This window comes from Gopherus flavomarginatus, chromosome 14, assembly GCF_025201925.1.
Source record: "Gopherus flavomarginatus isolate rGopFla2 chromosome 14, rGopFla2.mat.asm, whole genome shotgun sequence".
Taxonomy (NCBI): Eukaryota; Metazoa; Chordata; order Testudines; family Testudinidae; genus Gopherus; species Gopherus flavomarginatus.
The window spans coordinates 37,585,318-37,609,531 of NC_066630.1; the positions used below are offsets into that span (position 1 = coordinate 37,585,318).

At 49.1% G+C, this 24,214-nt stretch overlaps 1 protein-coding gene across 9 annotated transcripts in view; it reads right to left on the bottom strand.

Moving 5' to 3' along the window:
- Window positions 1–5,980: 5,980 nt before the first annotated feature.
- KIFC3 (kinesin family member C3) overlaps window positions 5,981–24,214 on the bottom strand; it is a 60,841-nt gene continuing 42,607 nt past the window's right edge. For 6 of the 9 annotated variants that reach the window (XM_050922957.1, XM_050922958.1, XM_050922965.1 and 3 more), the window contains 16 exons: window positions 23,571–23,636; window positions 22,807–22,947; window positions 22,441–22,680; window positions 21,705–21,878; window positions 21,193–21,340; window positions 20,729–20,859; window positions 20,320–20,431; window positions 19,577–19,758; window positions 19,056–19,160; window positions 18,367–18,497; window positions 16,784–16,907; window positions 16,106–16,235; window positions 15,147–15,376; window positions 11,856–11,990; window positions 11,345–11,444; window positions 5,982–8,612 (listed from right to left, as the gene is read on the bottom strand). In XM_050922957.1, coding sequence (XP_050778914.1) covers window positions 8,587–8,612; window positions 11,345–11,444; window positions 11,856–11,990; window positions 15,147–15,376; window positions 16,106–16,235; window positions 16,784–16,907; window positions 18,367–18,497; window positions 19,056–19,160; window positions 19,577–19,758; window positions 20,320–20,431; window positions 20,729–20,859; window positions 21,193–21,340; window positions 21,705–21,878; window positions 22,441–22,680; window positions 22,807–22,947; window positions 23,571–23,636 — 2,175 coding nt within the window. In that variant the 3' untranslated portion in view covers window positions 5,982–8,586. Of the gene's footprint in view, window positions 8,613–8,633; window positions 8,985–11,344; window positions 11,445–11,855; window positions 11,991–15,146; window positions 15,377–16,105; window positions 16,236–16,783; window positions 16,908–18,366; window positions 18,498–19,055; window positions 19,161–19,576; window positions 19,759–20,319; window positions 20,432–20,728; window positions 20,860–21,192; window positions 21,341–21,704; window positions 21,879–22,440; window positions 22,681–22,806; window positions 22,948–23,570; window positions 23,637–24,214 lie in introns of those variants that run through there. The other 3 variants (XM_050922959.1, XM_050922961.1, XM_050922960.1) reach the window with 3 other exon arrangements.

Sequence of the window (24,214 nt, forward strand, 5' to 3'; positions counted from 1 at the left end):
GTCCTGCTGGGAACGTTGTGGTGAAAGCAGGACTCGGCTTACTAATGTTTACAATGGGAACCATACTGCGTCTTGTCTCCCCTTTCTGGTGCTGCTGAACAGTGTCAGTTGGCATGTCACGGCCAAGGCACAGCCCCTGAAGTTGGAGAGGGCACCAGCAAGCACTTAGTTCACATTTTATGGGACATCTTCACTGTCTTATTCTATCCTAGAAGCTTTAAAAGAAAACTCCATTCACAGCTTTTCCTTGAATGGACCAGTTCCCATGTCTGATGTGGATCTCCACCTTTTCCTGTGGCACAATTAATGTCCCACCTTTACGGTTTTGATGAGGAACTTTGTCTGAATGATTCCCTTGGGTTGCAGGCAGGAGACACAGCAGGTGTATGATGTACAAGAACCAAAAGCCAAACCTGGCTAACACGCTCACTGCCCAAGCTAAATGCAATGGAACCAGCATCGTGTAACCCAAGCATTTCGAGCACTGAATCTTGACAATGTAAGATCTGGGAACAAAAGTGAAACCTGTCCGTGTTTTATCCTCTGTCTTCCCCGATTGCTGCTCAGCCTGAAGAGGGCCATAACTCTACCTTTTGCTGGAGGTAACATGGTCAGTGTTATGTGCTGAGGTGTATACCGCAGTGCACAGTGAGTGAGCTGTGCTTGGACACTTAACAGGTACCTGCTCTGAAGAATTTAGTCTAATGACTCAGTGCTGCAGACAGTACAGCCAGTGGGACTCCAGGGGTGAGTAAGCATGGCAGCAGCAGGCCCTAGTGGTCCGCTCTAGGGCAAAACAAAGGGCTTGGTTGACAGAGATGGATCCAAGTGTATGACCAGTCTGGAATAAAGCACAGAAGGAGGGAGTGAAGAGGACCCAGCGCTCAGACCAGGAGCAAAGGCTGCATGTAACGAGCAGAGAACATAACTTGAGGACTCGGTGCTCTAATCCTGTAGGATGGTTCTGAAGGATCAGCGGGGGTTTGTCATTCAGGATGGCTGTGCAGTGCAGAGTGCTGTGTGGGAAGCTTGCATAGCCACTACCTGGAGCCAGTGGTTCAATTCCTTGCTTCCTTAAGCATGGCCTCCACACACACTCTTTAAAAGTTACCTATCAACTGGCATCCTGCTTGCTTGCCTGGTGGTGAAACCTGCTCCGTCATGGTTACAGGTAGAGAGGTTCTCTAGCCATAAAAGCGCTGTAAGGGTGTATGATCATGAAAGTGCTTTTGATCCACACCTGTCAACAATGCGATCTTAAATTCACCCCCCTCTGGTCTGTCTTGTGCATTTACTGGGCCACACAAGAGTGATCTCAATGGTTCTCCAATGCCTCAGTATGACTAGCTATGTGGAGAGAGGTGTCTTCGATGGCTCAACCTCTGTAGCCATAGAGCAAGACCCTTCCTGCTATGGTTGTGGGTGTGGAAATCAGATTAAGACACCTGAGGAGAAGCAGAGCAGGGCTGAGGGTGAAATCTGTCCTAATGTTTCTGAGGGTAGTCTGGAGAGTGACCCAAGAGCTGTGAAGGGACTTGTAAAACACTGGCTGTCAGCCTCCCTTTGTGGTTGCTGTTCACTGCTGCTTTGTGTGCTAAACCAGGCTGTTTTATGGAGCTACACCCATGTCTGGGTTTTGTTGAAATGAAAAATGCTCAGACAGCTGCATCACTCAAGTTAGAAACGGGAGTAATTGAGAAATGAGGATGGAAGGGAGAAGAATTGGGTAATACTGCACACACTTCAGCGTGCGCCCAAGGCAGAGTGGCATGCAGGTAAGGATTGCCCAATACTCACTAGACAGAGATCTTGTCCTGCCAACTTTGTAAGTAAGCAAAGATCTATGCTTGGGTGAGGATTACCCTGGCACTCTGTGTAGATCGGGTGCAACTGTGCCAGAAGGCCACAAGCTGCAGGTTTATCATCAAAACACCTGAAAAAGGCCAGAGTGAAGGATGGAGGAAATGTTATGAAAATAACAACTTGAGTTGGAGGAAAACTGCCTTTCTCAGAATCAGCTGTTTTTGCATCAGAAATGACGCAATTGGTTGTTTTTCTCTCTACCTGACTATTTGTCTTTCACAAAACACCCAATAATGCAAATAGTCAGTCATTCTGCAGCTGTGCCTGTGTCCGCATGGAGCAGCTGAACTGAGATGGAAAGAGGTGGTTTCTTTCCTAATGCATGTGGTGGGGCAAACAGTTGAGTTAGAGCATCTCTTTTTTTTTTGTTTGTAAATACAGTGGAGCTCTGTAAACACAATTATATGTTAAACTTCTAACACAGCCCTCTTCAGTTGTAAAGAGACGGACAGTGTGGTTCTGTGGGTTGGGTGCAGCCTCCTCAGGCAAAGTGACTTGCACCCTGAGACCACTCATAATTCTTTGAAGAGCTCTGCCAGCCTGGAAGAACTAACCTCTGCTGGGATTGCTTCAGAGCAGCATGGAGCAAATGCCAGTTGCTTGGTTGAGTTTGTGACTCTCTTGCTGAGATGCAGTAAGTAGGTGCTTGGTGGGTTCAGTGGAAAAGTCCTGGCTCCGCTTCTGAGCGTGGTGGCTCATGCCTCAGACTGATAGCAGATGTTCTTCATGGTTAAGTGCATAGGGGTTTAGTCTGCTGCTTAAAATAAATACCCTGGCCAAATACTAGCTTTCGGACTTGCGGGAACGCCCCTTGGGTTTAGCCTTTCATTGGCTCCTTGGGGTGCCTCCCTTGTTTTTTGCCCCATGCTGTATCCTTTCAACTTCTGTGATCATTTTGTAGTCTAGGAACTGATCCATCGGGGTTGGTCTTGGAGCTCATTGTCTCGCTCTGTCAGGCTGTCTCTTGGAGCTGTTAGTTTGTAGGCTGCTGATTAACCATTTTTCTACCAGCTCTAGGTGTTTTGCAAGTGTTTCCCTATAGACAGGTGAAATAAAAAATAGCGGGTCTGGTAAATGAAATTCATTTCAGGGTAAATCTGAATCCGCTGCTGTCTCCAGCACCTAACTTCCAGTTCAGTGGTCGTGTGAACTCCAGAAGTGAGGGAGAGAGCAAAGAATCAATATAGGGAATCTACTGTCTACTACTCTACTCTTTCTCCCTTACCATTCCTGGCCACCTGCTTCTGGACATGCAGCCTATGGGATGTTTACAGCAGACCCTGTAGGCTTTGTAAAGTTTCTGTTCCTTCATAAAAACTGTTTGTCACACACAAGACAATTCCCCACCCGACTCAGCCAAGCTCTGCTCCTCAACAGGACCAACAGAACAACAGAAGCGCATCATCTACTGGTCAAGCTGGCTTGTGCTAGTATGAGCCAAACTACAGTGTAATAAGTTAATCTGTCTGAAGCAAACCCCTGCCCTCTCTCCCTTAATGCCTTGTCTGTGTGAGCCCGAACTGTCCATACAAATGTTGCTGACTGCATTAAGATCTGTTGTGAAATTTCAGGTAGATGGACTTGATTTTGGTGAAGTTCAAAGGTGTGTTGGAGTCAAATGTAGGGATGTAATAGGCAAGCTAGTGTCACCTTAACTAGGCCACTCTTCATCCCGCCACCGTAGAGGTGCATTTTAATTAGTGTGGTACTGCTCGGCAGTGGCAGAATGTGAAGTTGGGGCCGGCTGTGCTCACTGGTTTCTGGTGCAGTCAAAGTGCTGTGCTGTTTTATTACAAGAGGGTAAGAACGAAAGTGGTGTTGGTAGCGGAGTCCCTTTTACATGATTCCTGCGCACCTAGCGTTCCTCTCTTGCCCGCAGTTCTGATCTGGTAGGAGATCTGCTAACTCCAGGGCTGCTTTCTAGCAAAACTGCAGCTGGTTATTTGGTGGATGAGGGGCAGCCAGGGGGTGCTCTTGTCCTGTGTTGATTGGTCCTTTTACCCTTCCGGGCAGGGGAGTTCTTAGCTGGGTATGGCCTGGCTGCTTGATGGGGAGGGAGACTGCTGTAGAGCATAGGTACGAGGCTGAGCAGACTCAGGTCAGGAACTTTTGAGGCCCAGGAGAGCAGACTAAGATGTGTAGCCAGAGTTATTGTGTTTGCTCTGTACTGGAAGTGGTACACAACTGTTCTTACCTGACTCACCTGTGTTCCCAATTTGTATATAGCTGGAATGGGTGTTAGCTGAGGAAAGGGACTAATTATTGCCAAACACTGTATCTCTCATGAATTAAACAACCTTAGTTAAGGAGCTGGAGATGCTGTGGCTTAGCCCAACTCCTCCTTCCCCACATAGCAGCTAACCTAGGCAACTGCAATGCCATTCTCTCCTTCCCCCTCCTGCAAGTCTTTCCTGTCCCTGCATCCAACATGACTCTGTACCTGCAGCAAGAAAGGTGGCCCTTCAGTTTCCTCCCCACTTACATGCTTGTGCACAGAAGCCAGTGTGAGTCTGCAACCCTCTCCTTGTCCTAATTTACTCCTGAGGGCATGTTGTGCCAAAAAAATAAAAATTCTGCACATTTTTTTTTGTCAAATAAATGTGGAGACTCTAGCATGGCAGTGAGGAACACAGGCCACTGGCTGCACAGAGGTGAGAGATCACTGTAAAGCTTCCCCCCCCACCCCCCCAGACACTAACTTAGTAGTGAGGCTGCACCCAACCCTGACAGCACAAGGACCAGGCCTACCTCAGGGCCCTGCCCTCTATGTGGGCAAGGCAGGACCCAAGTGTGGATGGGCTTAGTGTGGGAAGATCCAGGTGTGAGCTGAGAGGGTTCTGTGAGGGGCAGTCTGGGTGTGGGCAGCTCAGTGGTGGATCTGAGGGCAGGGGAGATCTGGATCCAGAGAGGCTGGGGCGGGGGGGCATGTTTCCTGGGTGCAGTGGTAATGGGTCTCTGCAAGGAAGTCCAGGTGAAAGTGGCTGGGGGTCTGGGGTGGGGTCTGGGTATGGGGGATAGAGCTTGGCAAAAAAGACTGGGTGGGGCTCAGTGGGGTGTAGCTCCAGGTGGCTCATGGGGGGGGGGTTCAGGTGTGTATGGGCGGGTTCTGAGTGCAGAAGGGTGAGGCTCAGCAGGAGGGTCTGGGTATGAGGGGGTCTGGAGGCATGAGTGTTGGGCAGATGGGGGGCAGCTCCCTGTACAGGGATCCCTCCCCATGCAGCTAAAGAGCAATGGGTGCAGGAAGCAGGGGGAATTTGCAGAGCTTCCTGCAGTTGGGGGAGGAAGTGGGGATGAGTCTGACCTGGCCCTGGATGCTGTACAGGGGAAGAGGAAGTCCCATCCTCCCCAGCCCAGCCAGGACTAGCAGCTGAGCCCAGCACAGGGTAGGAGCCACCAGCTGGGTCCTGGCCAGTCCTGCCTCCTGCTCCACAGTGATTTTACCTCTCTGCTGGCTGCCCTGGACTCCAAAACATGACTGCTCTTGTGGCTTCCCTTTCCTTCCCCATCAGAAAGTCATTTTTCTGCAGGGAAGCAAAGAAATCGGGGGGGGGGGGCATAAATTCTGCGCATGTGCAGTGGTGCAGAATTCTCCCAGGAGCACTAATTGTCGGGAGGATGACACATGGTGATTAAGGTTCTGTTAGAAGTGGGCAATCCACATTCTCCCTTCATCTTCTGTCTCACTGCAGCGAGCAGACATGTAATCCTTTTCAGGCCAACTGCACTAGCATTGAGGAGGCAAGAAGCTAGGATCATGTCCCTGCCAGGAACCATCTCTACAGTACACTGTCAGCTGTGGCCTCGTCCCTCCCTCCCACCCACGCTAAATAGAAAAGAGAATAATTCCACTCTGCCCCAAAAGTGACACGTTCAAGGTCTGTGATGGTAAAAGCTCCTAAGTTTTTGTATGTTTTTCAGGCAGCAGTTTGCAGAAGACAAGCTGCACCTCAGATTGTAATAAACAGCAGCAACAAGAGAGATTAAATAGGCACTTTAGGATAAAGCAGCGAAAGACTGATCAAAGCAACGCATTTTGCAAATGGCAGTAAAAGGGGAGTGGAAAGAATTCTAAGCTGTTGCAGCAGCCAGCAGGCGAGAGATCATAAACTAGCAGCAGGCAAACGTATCGTGTGAAAGCAGTTGCTTCATACAATTTATTTAAAATAAGTTTTATTACAAAACAGGATCTTTTTATTAAAATACGTAAGAACAACTAATCTTACCAAAGGCTAGGGTTTTTAATTAGACTCCACAGCGCAAGACCAAGCTTAGAAAGAGCCAAGGTGGAATCAAGTCTTTATAATACAGGGAAGATTGACAAATGCAGCCTGTCCTCGGTAACGCAGGCCAGCACACCCTGTTGGGTGTATTTGGACAGCTGCTCTAAACAACTCCATCCACCCCACCCCACCCCACCCCCAAACGTTAGACAACAGCCACACTTCACTATATAAACCAAAGTTTTTTGCTCGTTTCTTTTCAGTCAGATACGCTAAGAGAGGCTATAAATATTTCCGACACTTCCATGAACAAACACACTGATCTGTTTAGAAAGGAGAAGGTTTTAAAATAGCTTTATTTGAAGCTTTTTTAAACATTCGATCGCTGCTCAGCAGCAGCAGCCTTACTCCACTGGCAGGTTAACATGCTTTTTGCACAGCCCTGTATGTCAAGTACTGCATGCAACGTGGGGGTGGGGGCAGTGGTGAGAAGCAGAGGGATGGTAAGAAAGGGTTCTGGCTCCAGTGTTCTGCTTCACACACAGTGGGGCCTGTTCTTGGTTTCAGTGGGAGCAGGATTCCAGTGTTTGCTGGACTATGCAAGCATCAAAATAAATAGATGCCCTGGTCACACATGGGAGCATTTGGCACACACGTTTCTGCAGGAGTAGGCTCAGGGAGACAGCCTGATCCTAGAAAGGAGCTGAGAAAGGATTGATTCAGTTTTCTAAACCCAGTGTTAAGAACCCCTTGGTCTTTGGCAAGCAAGATAGTGCCACTCTTCAGTTCCTACGTGGTTGCTCCAGCTTTTTACCACTTCCTGCAGAGCAGTACCAAGTTATAGCTGCTAGACAGCTGGAAGCCTGGGTCATCACTACAAGGAAAACACCAGTTAAAAGGCAGTCGTTGCTTTTCTCAGCTCTAACCTTAACCTCCGTACCCCTCTCCTACCAGATGGATAGAGGTATGAAAGTCACTCGAGCTTCAGTTGCCTCTCGAGTTGGAAGAGTTGGATCCAAGGAACTCTGGCTGGCTTTGAGGAATCTTTGGTTTAAGGCCACAGTTCTGCTGGTTTTAGTGGTGGCTGGTTGCTGCTTTTATAAGCCGAGGTTGCAGGACTCGTCAGGGCAGAGTGCCTGCTCTTTGGGAAAGTTCTGCTAAGGGACAAACAACAGGGAAGGACTAAAACATTTCTGCCTCAACATTTACCCTAATGAGCGCCAAACTTGCTTTTCTGTGCGGCCATCCCCAACCTCCCCAGCTGTAATCAGCTAAGGAGATGATTGGTGGAGTGGGAGGACTGCCTGAGAAACAGCAATGTGGGTTCAGAAGAACATACTGCTTGTATTTTTAGGGAAAGTGGGTGAAGAGGACAGTCCCCTCTGCCATTTGCAGATGTGGAAATCATTGGCAGACCGCTTCAAAGTGAACGGATTGTGAGCTTTAGCACAGCAAATTACAGTCCCTCTGGATCCCTAAATGCTTTTTAAATCCAAGAGTAAGAGGCACACGCCCTCACCTCTGAAATTCACCCTTCCCCTCCCTTTGGGTGGTGTGTCAGGCAGCAGCATCCAATGAACTAGCATGTCAGCAAGTATGGTGGCATGAAGTTTGAACAAAGGCCAGTGAGTACGTCCCTGCAGTAAATTACCTCCTACCTAGGTTGTCCCCGACCAGCTGATGCCTACACAAACTTTACCCGAGCTGTGTATGAGGCGATGAAGACGATGGCATAAAAGTCTGTGAACTTCCCTTCCACAGCCCTCACTCTGGCAGCAGCCAGCCAGCCACGAATAGAGCCGAACAGCCGCAGGCCTGGTCATTGCACCGAGGAAAGCACAGACACCTTTGGTTGGTTGGTAGGTTTTAAACCAACAGTTGGGTGATACTCTTTATTCATTTAAAAACAAAGCCAGGGGCAGTGAGATGGGAGAGGCCCCTGGCAGCTCTACTCTCCCTTCAAATCCACTAAAAACCTCCATATGGCAAATAAAATTGTACATGCATAAGTGCCACAGGTAGGTAGGCAGGTAAAATCCCCTGGGCTCAGCTCCACCAGAATCCAGCTCCAGGGGCATCCATTGCCAGCAATGGAGTCCATACTGTCCACGGCCAAGCTTGGTGTCCCTATGTGGTGACATGAGTCTCTGGGTGGGGCTTTATTTCTACAGGAGTCTTGGTTCAGAGATGGGGGAAGGAGAACCGGCACCTGACAACCTGGTTTCACAGCTGCAGTGGAGCAACCTGGGTCCATACTTCCAAGAGCTTCTGCCTGTGCCCGGGAGCCTGGAGAGAACTGTCTTCACCTTTTGGCTCTTGGATTCCACAGAGTCGTGCTCTCTCCTGAACATGTGACTGTGCCCTGTCTATCCGATGGGAGAGATGTAGGGGAGAGGAGAGAGTCTTTTTCCGTTTTCACATCTCTTGAAACGCAGGAGTTCTCCTTCACACCATGAGCTCATTGGATCTGGAGCAGATCCTGTTCCCCAGCTGAGTGTGTCCGTCACACAGGGACTGGCCTCAGCTTTCCTACAAGGAAAGAAAAGAGCATCAATACTATGGCAAAGGGAAGAATGCGTAATTCCTGCCCCAAACACCAATGTGCAGACAGTGCTCCTAGGGTCTGAGGGCTTTTCCCTGCTACCACCAAGGAAGGCCCCAGCTGTAATCCTGGCACATAGATTGCCAAAGAAAAAGTTCCCTGCATTAGAGACTGTAAACCACCTCACACCGTTTTTGAGACACAAGCTCCACCTTGCCAGTTACTGAGCAGACCTGACCGTCCCTCTTTAAGCATTTGCCGAAGTAGAGACCTTCACCGCTTACAGAAAGGCTTAAGCCCGACTGTCCTCCATACCTGCACATGCTCACCTGGAGGCCAGGACTTCTCCTAATTTCAGGCTGAAATCAAAGTCAACAACACAGTTTCATTGGAGATGAGGTTACACATGTTCCCGCCTCCTGCAACCAAGCCTCCCCCTTCCCCCACCTTTTCTCTCAGTGCTACAAGGAGGAGGGGAGGTTGGCAATGGGATTCAGAGCAGTGCGCAAAGGGGATCAATTGAGGCTGGCTATGTAGCACCCTCTTCTCTTTGTGCCCCCTTCAGGAAGGGCTGCCAAGGGTGGTTTTTGCTGAGCTGCCTTGTCAAACTATGTGGCCATTACTGGTCCTTAAATGAGAGGCAGTGACAGCTTGCAATCTGCAATGAAAACCTTTTCCCTTGGTCAGCACCAGCTCCCTACCACATGGATGCTGGCAGAGCAGGTGGGATTAAGATCTCAGACCAGGCGGCGTCACCACAGAGTTAGGATTAGGGTCCTCGTCAGAGAAGGGAGATGGCAGAGGTTTAACTGGGACTGTGCCAGATAATTTGTGTTTAGCTAATGAGCTTATTCCAGGCGAATGAGCAGTCAGTTCTCTGCTGCAGTAGCCCCAGCTGTTACCAGCCCTCTTTTCTCTAGTCATATCTATTCTGAAATTTATCTGGAGAACTGTCCTGTGAAGACGCTCAAAAGGCAACATGAATAGAGCACAACACATCAGAGCAGGTGGACACCTCAGGTCCTAGGATCGCACTTCACACACCGGGACTGGATGTACCAGAAAAGAGCCGTTGGTCACAGTTCAGGGCAACTGCCCTGTATTTTCCCTCAGTGACCCAGCAAGGGCACCAGGATTCCAGCTCCCTTGCTTGGATGGAGACCCCCATCTCTCTCCCTTCTGGCTGGAGTATTTCTAGGTTGCAAAGTTCCCCGCCTTCACTGTGGTATGCCCAGCAGCAGAGACAGACTGCCCAAGCACAGCTGCTTGCTTTCTCTTCAGAGATGGTGAACAGTGTTTACCACATAGGCTTGCTTAGAAAGAGCTATTTTATTCTTAAGGTAAAAGCACCACACAGAAAAGACAGTAAAAACAAGGAAAGAACCTACACACATGCTAAAAAGCTTACCAGAGATCACCCCAACCCGAATATGGGCTCTGGCAGGAGTATTCCTTCACCCCCCCATCCCCCCCCAACAGTTTACCTTGTGGTTTCAAGTTCATCACAGCTTCAGCTCAGAACAAGCACAGAGTCTTACAGGGCTTCAGCAGGCCCTGCCCTTCCAACCCTTCCCTAAGGGCTGGGGCCCTCTGTGGACCAGAGGTCCTGCCCATTGGCTGGAAGAAGGCCCTGAGCCAGTTTAAAACCAGGCTATTTATGCAAAAATCCCTTCTTTGTGGCTCCCTAGAGAATCTAATTTGAACTAGTATATGGGCTCCTCTCCAAGAGGGATGGCTTCAAAGAATGGATAACCAGAGCAATTACTTTAGTTTGTCTTAATTCCTTAAGGTTTATCCAGCATATTACAGGATATAATCAGTCTGTCACACCATCATCCACTCATACGAGCCTCCTAACTTCTCCCTGTTAGGGGCTTGTGAATTTACGCTACAGCCTGTGTGCCTGAGCAGCTTGCCTCAGTGAGATCTAAGGGCTCTGTCTGCTGCTGCAGAGCCAATGCCCACACATTTATGGTAAGACAAGCCCTCTGGGTCAGCCTTTTGTGCAGACAATGCCTTCAAAAGAAGTTCTCTTCTTGCTGGGAGGGACTCAGAAACCATAGCTGGACGTGGCAGTGGGGGTGGGGATTAACATAGGCGGTGAGTTCTATGGGCCCGTAGTGCCCATGCTCCACCAATATTTAGGGACATGGGCCTGGCTCCACCAATGTTTGGGCTTACTGCACTTCAGGGGACCACGGGGTCCAGGGCAGCCTGTGGGGTTAGTGGGGGTCCTGGCGCTGGCAGCAGTGAGTGACCTGGCCCGAGCCTGCCCCGCTCCACTCCACCCCACCCCACTGGTTCCTGGTATCGCTCGGGGGAGGGGACGGAAGCTGGAAAGAGGCGGGGCAGGGCTTCAGGGAAGGGCTGGAATGGGGGCAGGGAGGGGCCAGAACAGGGGTGGGCTGGAGCCAAGTTGCTCGCTGCTGCTGGCATCAGGCCCCCCACTAACCCCTCAGGCTGCCCTGGACCCCACGTTCCTCTGAAGCGTGGGGCTCCCCAAAGTGCCCCGGTTATTCCTATGGACGGGATAGCTCTGCTTGGACCCGTTCTGGGCACTACCAAAAATTATACAAATCTGGCACCCATGGGGATTAATACCGGTTGGACAGTGGGTGAAGAGTCTGGAGTTTGTTGTTCATATCCACATGTATCAGGAAGCATTATTGCAAATAGGGGAGCACAGAGGGGCCAAAGGAGACCTCTCCACTACACCTACCTGAAGTCTGGAGCTTCCTCCGGAATGAGCCTGCTCGTCTTGTAGGTCTAGGAGAAGAATGTGTTCGAACGGAGGGCTGTGCTGCCACTGGTGAATCGTTCTAGAGAGAGAGAGAGGAGGAGACTGGGCTCAGACTGCAAAGAAAAGCTACAATGACTGCACCATTAAGGATTTTTTAAGACAAAGCACCCTATTGGGCCAGCCTAGTCAATCTGCCACTTTCCAGGCAGTCATGTGAAGAACGCAGGATGAGCATAATGGGATCACTATAGCTCGAGGCAGTCAGAAAATGGGCTGTTGTATTCTGAGCAGGCTGGTGTATTCTGGAAGGCCACTCAGAGGGAGTTCAAAAGTCAGGCCCTGGGGCTGCTGAGAGAGGGAGAAAGACTGCTCCAGGGTGGAGGCGGCTGTGTGTGTCGCAGAGAAACAGAACGTGAACAGCGCACCACAGAAATGAACAGAACACCCTAATGAAAGGCAATGGAAGCGTGCAACGGGGTTGGTTAGTTACCTCTAAGTGCTCTTGACTAGACCAGGACACTAGTTCTGCTCTCCGGGATACAGGGCCCAGTTCCACGGAGCGAACTCGCTCAGCGAACTTGAGGGAACAGAGAGTCTCACTTGTGTTGTTCTCCACTGGAGAGACCTGGAGCCAGACAGAAATACACAGCATTCATTGCCCTGAACATTCCCGCCTCCCTCTCAACATTCCCATGCTGCTCACAGCGGGGAGCCGCCAATCCCTGGCAACGGGAGGGGGCAGAACTGGAAGAGCCACGTTCACTATCGCACAGCAGTTACTGTGTGAGGCTGGAGAGAATCTAAGTTCCAGCTCTCAATCACAACAAGAGTATTTCAGTGCTGCTAGGATACTATGATTAACAACAATCATTTCCCATTATAGCACTGTACATGTATGTGGTGCTTTACAATCAGAGTCACGTGTGTTCCCTGTAACTAACACGCTCTTTGTTTGTAGGAGAGCTGCAATAAGCTACAGCAGCTGGCAACCGCTCCGGGGCTCTTCCGTAAGGGACTAGTGGAGACTCGGATATTCTAGTGATTTAGTGGTGAAATTCCTGGTGGGGAGGAGGCACACAAGCTGCAGGGAGGTTTAAAAAGAAAACAACCCCAAGCCACATGAACAAATAGAGGTGAGTAGAGAGAGACTCTTAAGAATCTGATAATGCTAACCACAGAAAACTACACAGAGGAGAGGGGGAAACCCACCCCAAAAGAGCCACGTGTTCCCTGGCCTGGCTATCTTTAGAGCCACAGTTTAGTACGAGATTTCTCAGACTTCCATATACAAGTAGATCTCTGTGACCTTCCCAGTACTAGAATCTGTGAATGGATTTACCAGCTTTCCTCCCTCCTCTCACGCACAACAGAGCTCTCCTTGAGTAGCGCTATTAGAGAGATGATTGAAAAGGGTGAGTTTTGCTGGTTCTGTTTCAAGATCAAGTCTTTTCCTCACACTAGTGCTCAGGCAGGGCTGACTGAATCTCATTGGATGCCCCTACTTCTTGGCTCTGATGCTGGCGGAGTGCCGTGATGGACAACGCTGTGCTCCTCCTCTGTCACTGAGGGTGTGTCTACTTTGAGCAGGAGGTGTCATTTCCAGCTCAAATAAACGTGTGCGAACTAGCTTTGATCCCACTTCCATGCTAAAAATAGACGGGTAGCTGCAGCAGTGCAGGTAGCAGGCTGGGCTGACTGCCCAAGTCCACCCCTACAGTCCTCGGTCGGATTGTACTTAGGGTGGCCACTGTCACGGCTATGCTCTATTTTTAGCGCACTAGAGGAGGAGGCTCTCAGCTAGACCTGAGTATCTCCTAGAAGAAGGCCCTTTCCATTGCACTGGAACCTTTCCCTTTCAATCTGTGGCATGTCGCAAATGGCAAGCTACTCTGCAGTGCCTAGGGGAGTAAGAAACGGAGATGACCAGGGAAAGGGGAGAGGAAAGCCATACATTTACACAAAACGTAACTTGTTCCTCATTCTTCATCACCAGCACAGACCCAACCAAGTGCAGCTAGTCCACAGCAGAACTGAGAGAAGAGAGGCTATCTGGCACTGGTGAGGCCACACCTGGAGTATTGTGTCCAGTTTTGGACCCCCCACTACAGAAGGGATGTGGACAAATTGGAGAGTCCAGCAGAGGGCAACAAAAATGATTAGGGGGCTGGAGCACATGAATTCATGAGGAGAGGCTGAGGGAACTGGGGTTGTTTAGTCTGCAGAAGAGAAGAATGAGGGAAGGATTTGAAGGGGGGTTCCAAAGAGGATGGAGCTCGGCTGTTCTCAGTGGTGGCAGATGACAGAACAAGGAGCAATGGTCTCAAGTTGCAGTGGGGAAGGTCTAGGTTGGATATTAGGAAACACTATTTCACTAGGAAGGTGGTGAAGCACGGCAATGGGTTCCCTAGGGAGGTGGCGGAATCTCCTTCCTTTGAGGTTACGATCAGGCTTGACGAAACCCTGGCTGGAATGATTTAGTTGGGATTGGTCCTGCTTTGAGCAGGGGGTTGGACTAGATGACCTCCTGAGGTCCCTTCGAACCCTAATCTGCTATGATTCTAATGTTGGCGAGGGAGACTGTAGTATGTTCTGGCCTGCAGCTCTTTCATGTTGAGACAGGAGCATGGTTTGAAGTGGGAAGTAAAGGCTTGTAGGGAAGCCCAGGTGTCTGTAGCAGACATTGACAAAGAAGGGCACACGGACAGACAGACACACAGAGTCTGAAGACTACAGTGGATCTATGCCAGCTTACACCAGTGGAAGAGCTAATCCTAGTGGCATTTAGGAGGATTTTCCATGGAGCACCTGCCTCCAGAAGAGGGTGCCACTCCTCAGGGTGGTAACATTGAGGGTGTTCCCAAAAAACTGAAGGGCAGTGATTGATTTCTGAGTCTGGTCAAAGGCAGCTATATAAATACATATTGTGTATTGCCCCAATCAAACCAAACGGAATGAAGCTGCTTAAATAAATGCCCAGTGAACATATAAGCCAGTTAGTGGATCACATTAAAATTGTATAGTATCATTTGTTGCACTGCAAACTTAGAAGTGTGGTTTCTACTCTAAAAAGTGACTGTGTAAAAATGGCACCTCCTTATTCATCTACTCCCCATGGGACATTCAGGGTCAGCCTTGCTCACTTTAGTAACTAAAACAAGTTTTTACTGTTCTTTACTCCCATTATCCCTGCAGAAGCCAACACAGCTATGAGAGAGGAAGCCACATTCTATTCCTACTTATGCATCAGGGACAGACCTGCTAACTAGGTTCCAGGCAGTTACACCTGTGCAAACTCACAGACAGCAACAGGACTGCACAGGTCTCATTGATGGCAAAATATGAAGCCAAGGGGGTTTCTCGGGTGTCACTAAGCCATAATTTGGCCAGCGGGCCCTGTATTACTGGTGATGAGATGGAATAAATCCAGCTTGACTCTCAAGTTCCTGGCAGTTAGGAAAAAAAAAACCATCTTTTCACTTGTAAACAGCACCATTGAATAAAATTAGAGACACTGCACATAGAATCCCACAGTGCCACTTTCAGAGGAGAACCACACCTCAAGTGAAGCCTTATTGTATCTACCAATCCAAACTAAAGAACCTATATTATGAGACCACAAGCTTTCCTATGTCTGTTCCTGAGACCTGTTAAGAACCCAATGAGGTTCTGGACTATGAGGTTCTGGACTTCTCTTGTAATGGGCTTTCGGTCAATTTCAAGTTTCCTGATTCAGTCAACCATCTCTCCTTACCTCGTCTGCCCAGTTGACCCCAGAACCCACCTGCACCATCATGAGGGTTTTGCTATCTCCGCTAAGGGAGTCTTGGAGTAGGTAGGTCAGTTTGGAGTTGCGGAATGGCACGTGACCCTGGCGGGCGCGCAGAGCATAAATCACATCTCCTAGTGCTGACAGTGACTTGTTGATGTACTGGGCCTCCCGGAGCCTGCTTCCCTCTGCACCAGACCTGCCTACCCGTTCAGATCCAGCCAAGTCCACCAAGTTCAGCTTCCCTATGACCAGCCAAAACACAAACACACACACAAACTTAATAATCTTGTGCAGCTACCTGCTCGACCCATGTGGACGTGCTAGCCACAGTGGGGTCTGTCTAGCAATTAATGAACATCCCCATCCCCTCCAGTTAGGAACTCAACACACCTGGAGCTTTATATTGGTATGGAGAATTGGGAGTCCCACAGATCAACCTGCAGCTTGGATTTTCATTACATTTCGAGTTGATGAAAGAGGGCCAATTGATGGGACTGTACAAGCTGAGCTATCTGTCAAATTTACATTAGCCTGCCTTTGCGAGTTGCCTACATTTGATACAGAATCACCGCACAACTGTGCAATGCATGGGGGCAAAAATTCCTTCTTGACCCTTGCAGCAATCAGCTGATGCCCTGAAGCATGAAATCTGAGCACCTTATCTTAGCATGTATAACCACAGATGTTCTAGAGTAGCTAGTCTCTTTTTCAATCCAGCTATACAACCCAGTCCTGACCAGCAACACCCTGAGCATTCTGCTCCCAAACACTGACTCTCAGTAATGCTAAATTGTGTGGCTTTCTGTGTCAGAGACAAGCATCCACTAGGGACCAGGCAAGTGGCACCCAGTTCTTTTTTAACTTGTTACCCACTTCAGCAGTTGAACTCAAATCTCCAGGCCTGTGTCATCCAAGGACAGGTGTGATCACCAGCCTCCCCCTCCACCATCTGCCTCCTAGGAGACACTAACCTGTGGTTCTGAGGCCTGTGCTGTAGTCGAGTCCTCTTACTGTGACGATGAGGAGGGCGTGAGACCGTGAGCTGTGCTCATTCAGGCTGGTGTACTCAGTCACTCTGTTTGAGTGCCCAAATTCAAACACCTGGGAGAGAGGCAGAAAGATGTGAGCCTTTGGATTTCACTGTGTTGTCTGGACAGCAGCTTCCCCTATCCCATCTACATTCACCACTTTCTTAAATGGCAACAGGGTGGGCAGGTCTTTGGCAGATCTTCGTTGCTGACACTCGGCACCACTACCTACCCCATTTTCTGAGCAGAACGTAGGTGAACGGCAGACCCTTTCTTTCTTGCAGATGCTCATAACCCCTGGCAAATATTAACTCTATTCCTTCCGCAATGAAATCATCAACCACTGACCTTAATTGCTCACGAAAGATATTGGATTGACAGTAGCACTAAATTCATATTAACCCATAGAATAGGTATGGTATTTGCATCCTCTTGTCCCTCTGCTGCCAGCACTGCTCCAGCAGCTGGTCTGTTCATAACAGAAGGACTTGAGTAAGTCTCTCTAATGCACAGGGAAGTTCACTTCGTCCCAGCAGGTGATCCCACCTGGCTCACCCCATCTACTAGGTACCATCTCTGCCCTTTCCCTCCTGGGTTCTCCATCAATCAGGATGTTTTTACCTTGTTAATATCCTCCACACTTTGCACCTGGAACTCAGTCAGTCCTGGTACATACAGCTGCCCGCTGCCATCCGGGCACAGTTTGATGTCCAGCTTCTCCTGAGGTTCCTTTCCAAGCAAGTCCCTGTAAAGACAGGCAAGGTGACCCTCCCCTCAGACTCGTGTCATTTTCTATTCCCTACACTAGCGACTTACAAAGGTGAAAGGTATGAGGCCTTTCAGCCTGACCAGCCCTGAACTAACCTCCCCAGCTAGGAAACTGCAGACTGTGTCAGGCCAGGCTCCCTTGCTTTGCTCTGCTCTGCAGTTCTGCCAGTGGTCAGGTTTATGATCTAGAGAGGACAAGCTTCTTCCAGCCGTTGGAAGCCAGGGTCCCTCCTCAAGCACGGTTACCCCAACTGTTGTCCACTAAAAACTCTGAATTGGCTTTGGGTGAACAAGCACAGACTAAATACTAGCTACACGATTTTCAGAGGAATCATTGCCCACTGGATGCTTCCTCATCTATTTTTAGTCTCAGCTCTTCTCTTTTCTATGTTGTTATTTGTCTGTCAGGCATGTAACACAACCCATCCATATAGCGCCCCAAACAGATCCATATTCAGAAGTTCCACTCCCCTGTTTCCACCTGATCCGACTCATGCCTGGTTTGCAGCTTTTATTATCTCAACAACTGACAGTCTTCTTCTCAGGTTCAGCCTACCCAGTTGTTGTATAATGAAGTCATTCTTGCAACGTCTTTGCTGCCACCCTTCTGTGCTCCGTTCCACCCCCCACCCCTACTCCTGAAGGAGACAAGAAGAATTCACTGGAGGAAAATGCTTCTCATTCTCTGAGACTGTAGCTCACAATTTCCAAACGTGCCAAAGGCACAAAACACAAGCAGAGAACGTTAATGTAAAAAAGCTTCCAATTAATGCCTGTTGGGGTTTCCACATCTATTAGCAGAAAACGGGGAGGCAGAGAGCACAAGCACGAAGGGGAAAAATACAATCTGATTGCTGGCAGATGTTTTAACAGGTGTTGGCGTGAGCGAGAGACCAGAGACACAGAAGGCATTCTAGGAACCCGAGGCTTGGAAAGAATTCCAGGCAGGAGTTCTGAAAGCCCTGTGTACTGAGAAAAATCCCCGAGTCAGCTAAAGCTTGGGGACTGAAGCACACATCAAAAACAGTACGTACAGCCCAGAATCAGTTTGGTAGTTTAAGATTTTGGAGACACCATATGCTTCTCAATTACCTGTACATGGGAGAGAAGAGACTGTGCACTAGACAAGTTGGAGGAGGAGAGATATAGGAAGCGAACCTGCTTTTTCAGCCATTAAACATTTCCCTAAGCACTACAAGTAAATTCCCTGGTACAATAGCCAGCCTGGTTCAGAGTTCAGGTGTGTCATTTATGCACAGCCCTGCCCAGGCGCAGTGCAGAGCTGCCGTGCTCTGGAGGAGCACCAGGAGAGATTGCCCTTGTCTTTGCAGGACTACTCAGTGCACACACTCCATGTCACCCGTTGAGGGACACAGACATCCCACAGTCAAGCTTTCCTACAGACTCCTACCCCTCCCAGGCTCCCTTCCTGTTACCTGAGTGCCTCGTTGTAAATCTCTGCCACACTGACAGTGATCGTGTAGCCCCAGTCAGACGCTTTCCTCTGCACCTCGGAGAAGAGCAACTGGAGCGCTCGCTGGTTGATTCCTGGGTTTTCAGGAGTTCCCTATTGATCAAGAAAAAAATCTCACATGTGACAGCAATGGAGAGAAAGGTATGACAGAATGACTGACACAAGACTCACCACTGAGCCCATAAGGTGTGCAGTTGTGAGGACACCAGTAGGATATTACACCATGATAAAGCTTGGAACAGGCATCCATGATTCACTGTGGAATCACCAACATCCACCTCCCACGCTCATGGTAGAGAAGGGGAACAGCCAGAAGGTTGCAAAACAACCAGGTTCCAACCTTCTTCTTCAGACTGTTCTGCTGTTGGCATTGTGCGGTTTGTTACAAACTTGGGAGATGCACAGTCAGGGCTGCTGTGCATGGTTATCTGGGAACAACATCATTCTTGGTCACCGTGACAAAGGGGGAATTTACACACATTTACCCATGAGCGTATCCATTACATACAGTCATCTAGGGACCAATCTATCCTCACCCTTCCTCGAGAAATGATGACGCTGAACTGTAGAATACAGGAAGCGAAGCAAGAAGACACACTGAAAGGGAAGATGGAGGGAGACAGAGAGAAAAGGTGAGAAGGGAAAATTTACCTCCATAGTATATGTCTTGCCTGCACCTGTCTGTCCATAGGCAAAAATACAGACGTTGTAGCCATCAATACAGGATGTGATCAGGGCCTGAACTTCCTGGAACACCTGTCAATGGGAGAGAAATAAAAATGAGCCATAGCTGACCCTCCAGCATAACCACTCCCCCGCCGCGCCTCTCACACAAATTACACTGGGCATTGACTGGCTGTGCTGAAATCTCATTTCTACATTAATTTTTTGCATATCATGGGGTGATGGAAGAGTAGATACTTTTATACCAGCAGGAGCAGAGAGATAGCTCTCAAGTCTGCTCAAGTTCTACTCTGCCTCCTTATTGGTCCTTTGGAGGAAAGAGTTGCTTTACCTTCTCTTCTCCATCCTTCCCCTACAAAATCAGGGACCAGTAAGTGAGCTGCGACCTTATGAAATAATTATGTCTCTCCTCATGTCGACACACACCTTTCTCTTGTGGTGGAAGTTCATACTAATGTACCAGTACAGAAACATGTGGATGTACTTACATCTTGCTGTGTTGCCTGTGGGGAGAAAACCTTGTCCAATTCAAATGAGACCTGCTTCCCCTTGTGCATCAGGTGCAAGATAGCATCATCATCAGGGTCAAAGGTCACTGAGTTGGCTGCTTCAGGCCCTTCCCCATCCTCTGTAGTTATTGGCCGGACTCGGCCAAACACACGGATATTTCCTTTACAAAGACAAAAATACAGAGACTCGCTCTCGATCAGCCTTCCCACCAACTCTCTCTTATCAAATGGCATCAGACAGCGAAGATGCTTGACACAATCCACTTCACCTCTCTCATTCTCTTCTGCAACTGCAGATCCCAAAGGTGGAGATTTAGAGTAACACACTTCAAGACCACAAGCCAGACTGTGCAGACTTCCCATAAGACAGACGTGTTGCTCGTGCCCTGCACGGAATATGTGGAGCGCATGCGGGAGGTGGAGTCACAAGACATTGTTGTCTGCAGCAGGCCATGAATCATGTCCCTAGTAGAGCACAGTGAAACCACGGTGATCTGGAGACAGCCCACAATAGGTTACTGTGCGAAAGAAATGCTTCCGCTCCAGTGCTGGGTAGGTCCCCCAGGACCAACGATCCCAGTCTGATCCATGCCTGAACATGTCTAACTTCAGTCCAATCACAAAGCTTGAAGTGGGACGTCTCTGCCCTCCTGCTGCATTAATGTCACCCACCAAAAAGATCAGCCCTACATCGCTGTCTAAACAATCTCTCACGCACACACCTTTCAGCCGCACCAGTTCATTGTGGCATTTCTTGCGGAGCTGCAGCTCCCTGCGGTATTTCCTGAGTAGCTCCCGATTTGTGCTGTTCACCTCCTCAATGGCTTGTCCAATCTGAAGAGGAGGAGACACCAATTATGAGAGGGGAAAAAAATCAAAGAAGTATGGAGAACCCCCCACTACACACACACACACACACACACACACACACACACACACACACCCCTCCTTCACAGTGTGGGAACTAGCAAAGGAATCTAAGAAGGGAAACATGGGGGATGGTCCCATGGCAGAGAATCAAAGAGCATCTGTCTCCTCATGCTCACGGTGCAAATCTAACTGTGGCAGAATCAAAGCAATAGTGTTAGGTCCTGCTCTACCGCAGAGCAAGGAATCTCCTGCCATGCTCACCTCCGCCCTGGCATTCTGCAGAGCTTCCTGGAGTAGCAGGGGGAAGTCTCGGACCTGCCGTTTCAGGCTGTTGTAATCATTGGTGAGGGTTCGGAGTGCTGGCTGGAGTGTGAGAAGGTTTGTCCGGACCCCTGCAAACAAACATAAGATCCTTGATAATCCTCACGTTAGGGTCCCCTTGGAAGGTGATAAAGCCCTTCTCCTGTTTGGATGCCTTCACTTGGAAGTGTAGGTCTGAACTCAAACTACCAACAGAGCGGATGGCAGGGATGTGGGGAGGATTCGCTAATGTTGCTGGGCATTTCTAAATCCAAGTGTGGCTTTCCTCCAGTAACTCCTAAGGAAGTCCTGCTGCATATGAGAACGTGTAGCATCACCTGGAAAGCTACATTCCCCAGTACCTGTACCACCCACCCTCCCACCCGTGTCAGGTTGTTGTGGGACTTGCTTCCCCTCTGCCTCACCTGCCAGGTTCTCATGCACAGCTTTCATTTCTACTTGAGCACGTGCAAATGCCTCTTCAATGGCCCGGTTCTTGTCATCTTCCATGTTCTGCATCTCCTCCAGCATCTGTCCATGCGCCTGCTCCAGCTCAGACTCATACAGTGTAATCTAGGAAGGGACCCAAACTGCAGTTATTACTCTGTGACAGAGGCCAAGCCCAGCAGGACTGAATCACTCACCCACCCACCCAACATTTCATGCAAACTCTTACCAGAGTTTGTTCGAACTCTTTTACTTGTACCACGGGGCTTGGTGAGTAAGTCAGAAACAGTCACTCAAAAAGGGCCATTGAACAGGGAGTAATGTGACCAATGGAACTTCTCCAGGTTGTTCCCATATACGTTTCCAGTGTGACCCAGAGACCTGAGCTCTGAGGTTGGATGCAGTTTGCTATGTTCCTCTGTAGCTGTTTTTCTCTCCTTTTCCACCCACACGTTATATATTTTCCCCGTTCTCTATGCAGTACTGATACCTGGGCTCTGAGCTGGGCTGCAGTCTTCTGAGACTTCTGCAGCTGCTGTTCCATCTCCTTTAGCACCTGCCTCTGCATCTCCACTTGCTCCTGCAAGTGCTGATTCCGTGACTGGGTCTCACACAGAGCCTGCTTGGTCTTGGATGACTCCACTTCCACCGTTTTGATGAGATACTATAAAAAAATTCCCAACACAAGCACTTGAGAAACTCCCCACCATCAGGCCTGGGACAGATACGGCATTCCCCAAATCCAAGGCATTCCCTGAATCCAAAGCATTCCCCACTGAATTTTCAAGGAAGTTAATCCACAAGGACCAGATGAAACTGGCAAGTTCCTTGGAGCTCAGTGCCGATCTGCACAACCACCATTACAATCTACCGTATCTTTAAACAGGTAGTGGCATCTTTAGCACATAAAGCTGGGACTCTTACTTAGATGATAGATTTCATCTACCCTAAGCACGTTGTGCACTGCCAGGATTCTGTATAAGCTACAGACAAACAACGAACAGTATTCAAACGGCCTGCAAGCACCTAGATTCTCTGAGTCAAGTGCTAGCCCATTTTATACCCCCTTTGATATCAATGGGTTGATAGGGGAGAAAGCCTGCCAGGGTTTGGCCCTCTCGCTCTAAACGGAATTTAAAGACACGCATTCTGCTTGGATGTTGAACAGCAAATGGGCAGAATGATCGATAGGAGTCGCCCTGCAAAGGTGATTTGTTGCATCTCACCTTTATCTGCTGGGGTTGGGCTTTCAGGCTAGCTATAGTCTCCTGACTGTCCCGCAGCCGCCTGCTGAGTCGCTCCTCCTCCTCAGCCTTCTCGGCAAGGGAGTCCTTTAAGCGCAGCTCTACCTCCGCCAGGCGATTGGTCTTCTGCTGCACTTCCAGGTCCAGCTCCGACAGCCTCCCCTTAGCCTCCTCCACCTCCAGCTGCAACTGGGCCAACCTTTCTTGCAGCCTTGCATTCTCCTGCAAGCCAAGTTGGGAGGGGGTGAGAGGAAGCCAATTTTCATGTGATCAGCAGGCAGAGGCGCAGGCACATGATCCATAATGAACAGTCTGTGTGCATACACCCCAGCCTCGTGACCTCTTTACCTGGATGTGTTCGCAGTCAATGCATTTCACATGCTGCTTCTTCAGCTTCTGAAGCTGTGCCTCACATGACTTCATGTCTTGCTTTAGGTGCTCGTTCTCTGCAGCGAGCAGATTCCGATGCTTTTCCAAGTCAGTGCCACCCTGAAAAGGGAGACCAAGTGTTTGTTAACTCAATATTTTACTTTTAGTCAGTGGGTCAAATTCTGCTCTCTCCCTACACCCCTACAATGCATTTGACTTGAGTGGAGTTGCACCATAAAAGAACGAACAGGATTTGGCACAGTATCGTTAACAATTAAGGATTCTACCCTTTTCACAAACTATACACATACGGTGCTACTGAAATGCAGCCAGCTCTGGGATGAAGGGCAGAATGCAGCCAGTGAATACCACAGTAATAGTGGCATGGGAAATGTTGTCAGAGACACAAGCAGCAAACTCCTGCTATGGAGAAGAGTGCCAGGTCCTCTGTTTTAAGGCTGCATTGGACAAACTCCCGTTTAACTTAATGGACTTCAGTTTATCTACCTCGGGTCGGTCAAAATCCATCCAAATCAAACCTATGGTTCTGGGAGTATTTCATTCGTCGTCCTTAGGCTTCTAAACAATCCCCATTTGCACTAAGATTTCCTTCTTTTCTCTCCCTGTTTTACTGTCTCATATGTAAAATACTAAGGAGCCAACAACTTCAGCCACGAATGTAACAATCTCCTCAGGGAAAGAAGACATGTAATGCAGATACGTATTAACTTCCAAGGGCTCACCAGCTCAGAACGGAGTCTGTTCACTTCCTGAGCTTGATCCAGAAGTTTCCCTTTCAGATTTTCAACCTGTCAACACAGGCACAAGTTGACTAGGCTGGTCCCTTTTGTATTTTGACCACAAACACCTCCTCCCAACACACACCAGCTCAGATTACACATAACTTCACCTGAAGCTGCAATGCGCCGGCAAAGGGAAGTGCTTCAAGTCATGAACTTCCTACAAGCCACACAGAGCAAGACTGATAGACTGGGTAGTTAGGAGTTGTGGACTCCCCCACCCCAGAGAAAGCAGTGCCCAAGACTATATTGGAAGGATGTTGGCCCTGAGAAGACAACTTACCATACCAGCAATCCCCAAATTACACGGGGTGCTATTCATCATCAAACAAGCAACACACTCTCTTTATTTCTGCTAATATGACTGTAGAATACCATAGAGGCAGCTTTTTGGAGAGAACTGTATATATAACAGCCCCGGCTAACTGAGCTCCCACTGAAAAGATCAACAGAAAGTGAGAACATTCAAGTTGGAAAGGGAATAGACTTATCTGGTCCCTTACTCCACCACCTGCAATCAGCGCAGATGCCTGGCAGTATCTGCTCCAATCCAGTTTTAGTTCCAAGTGGTGGGACCCCCTACCACC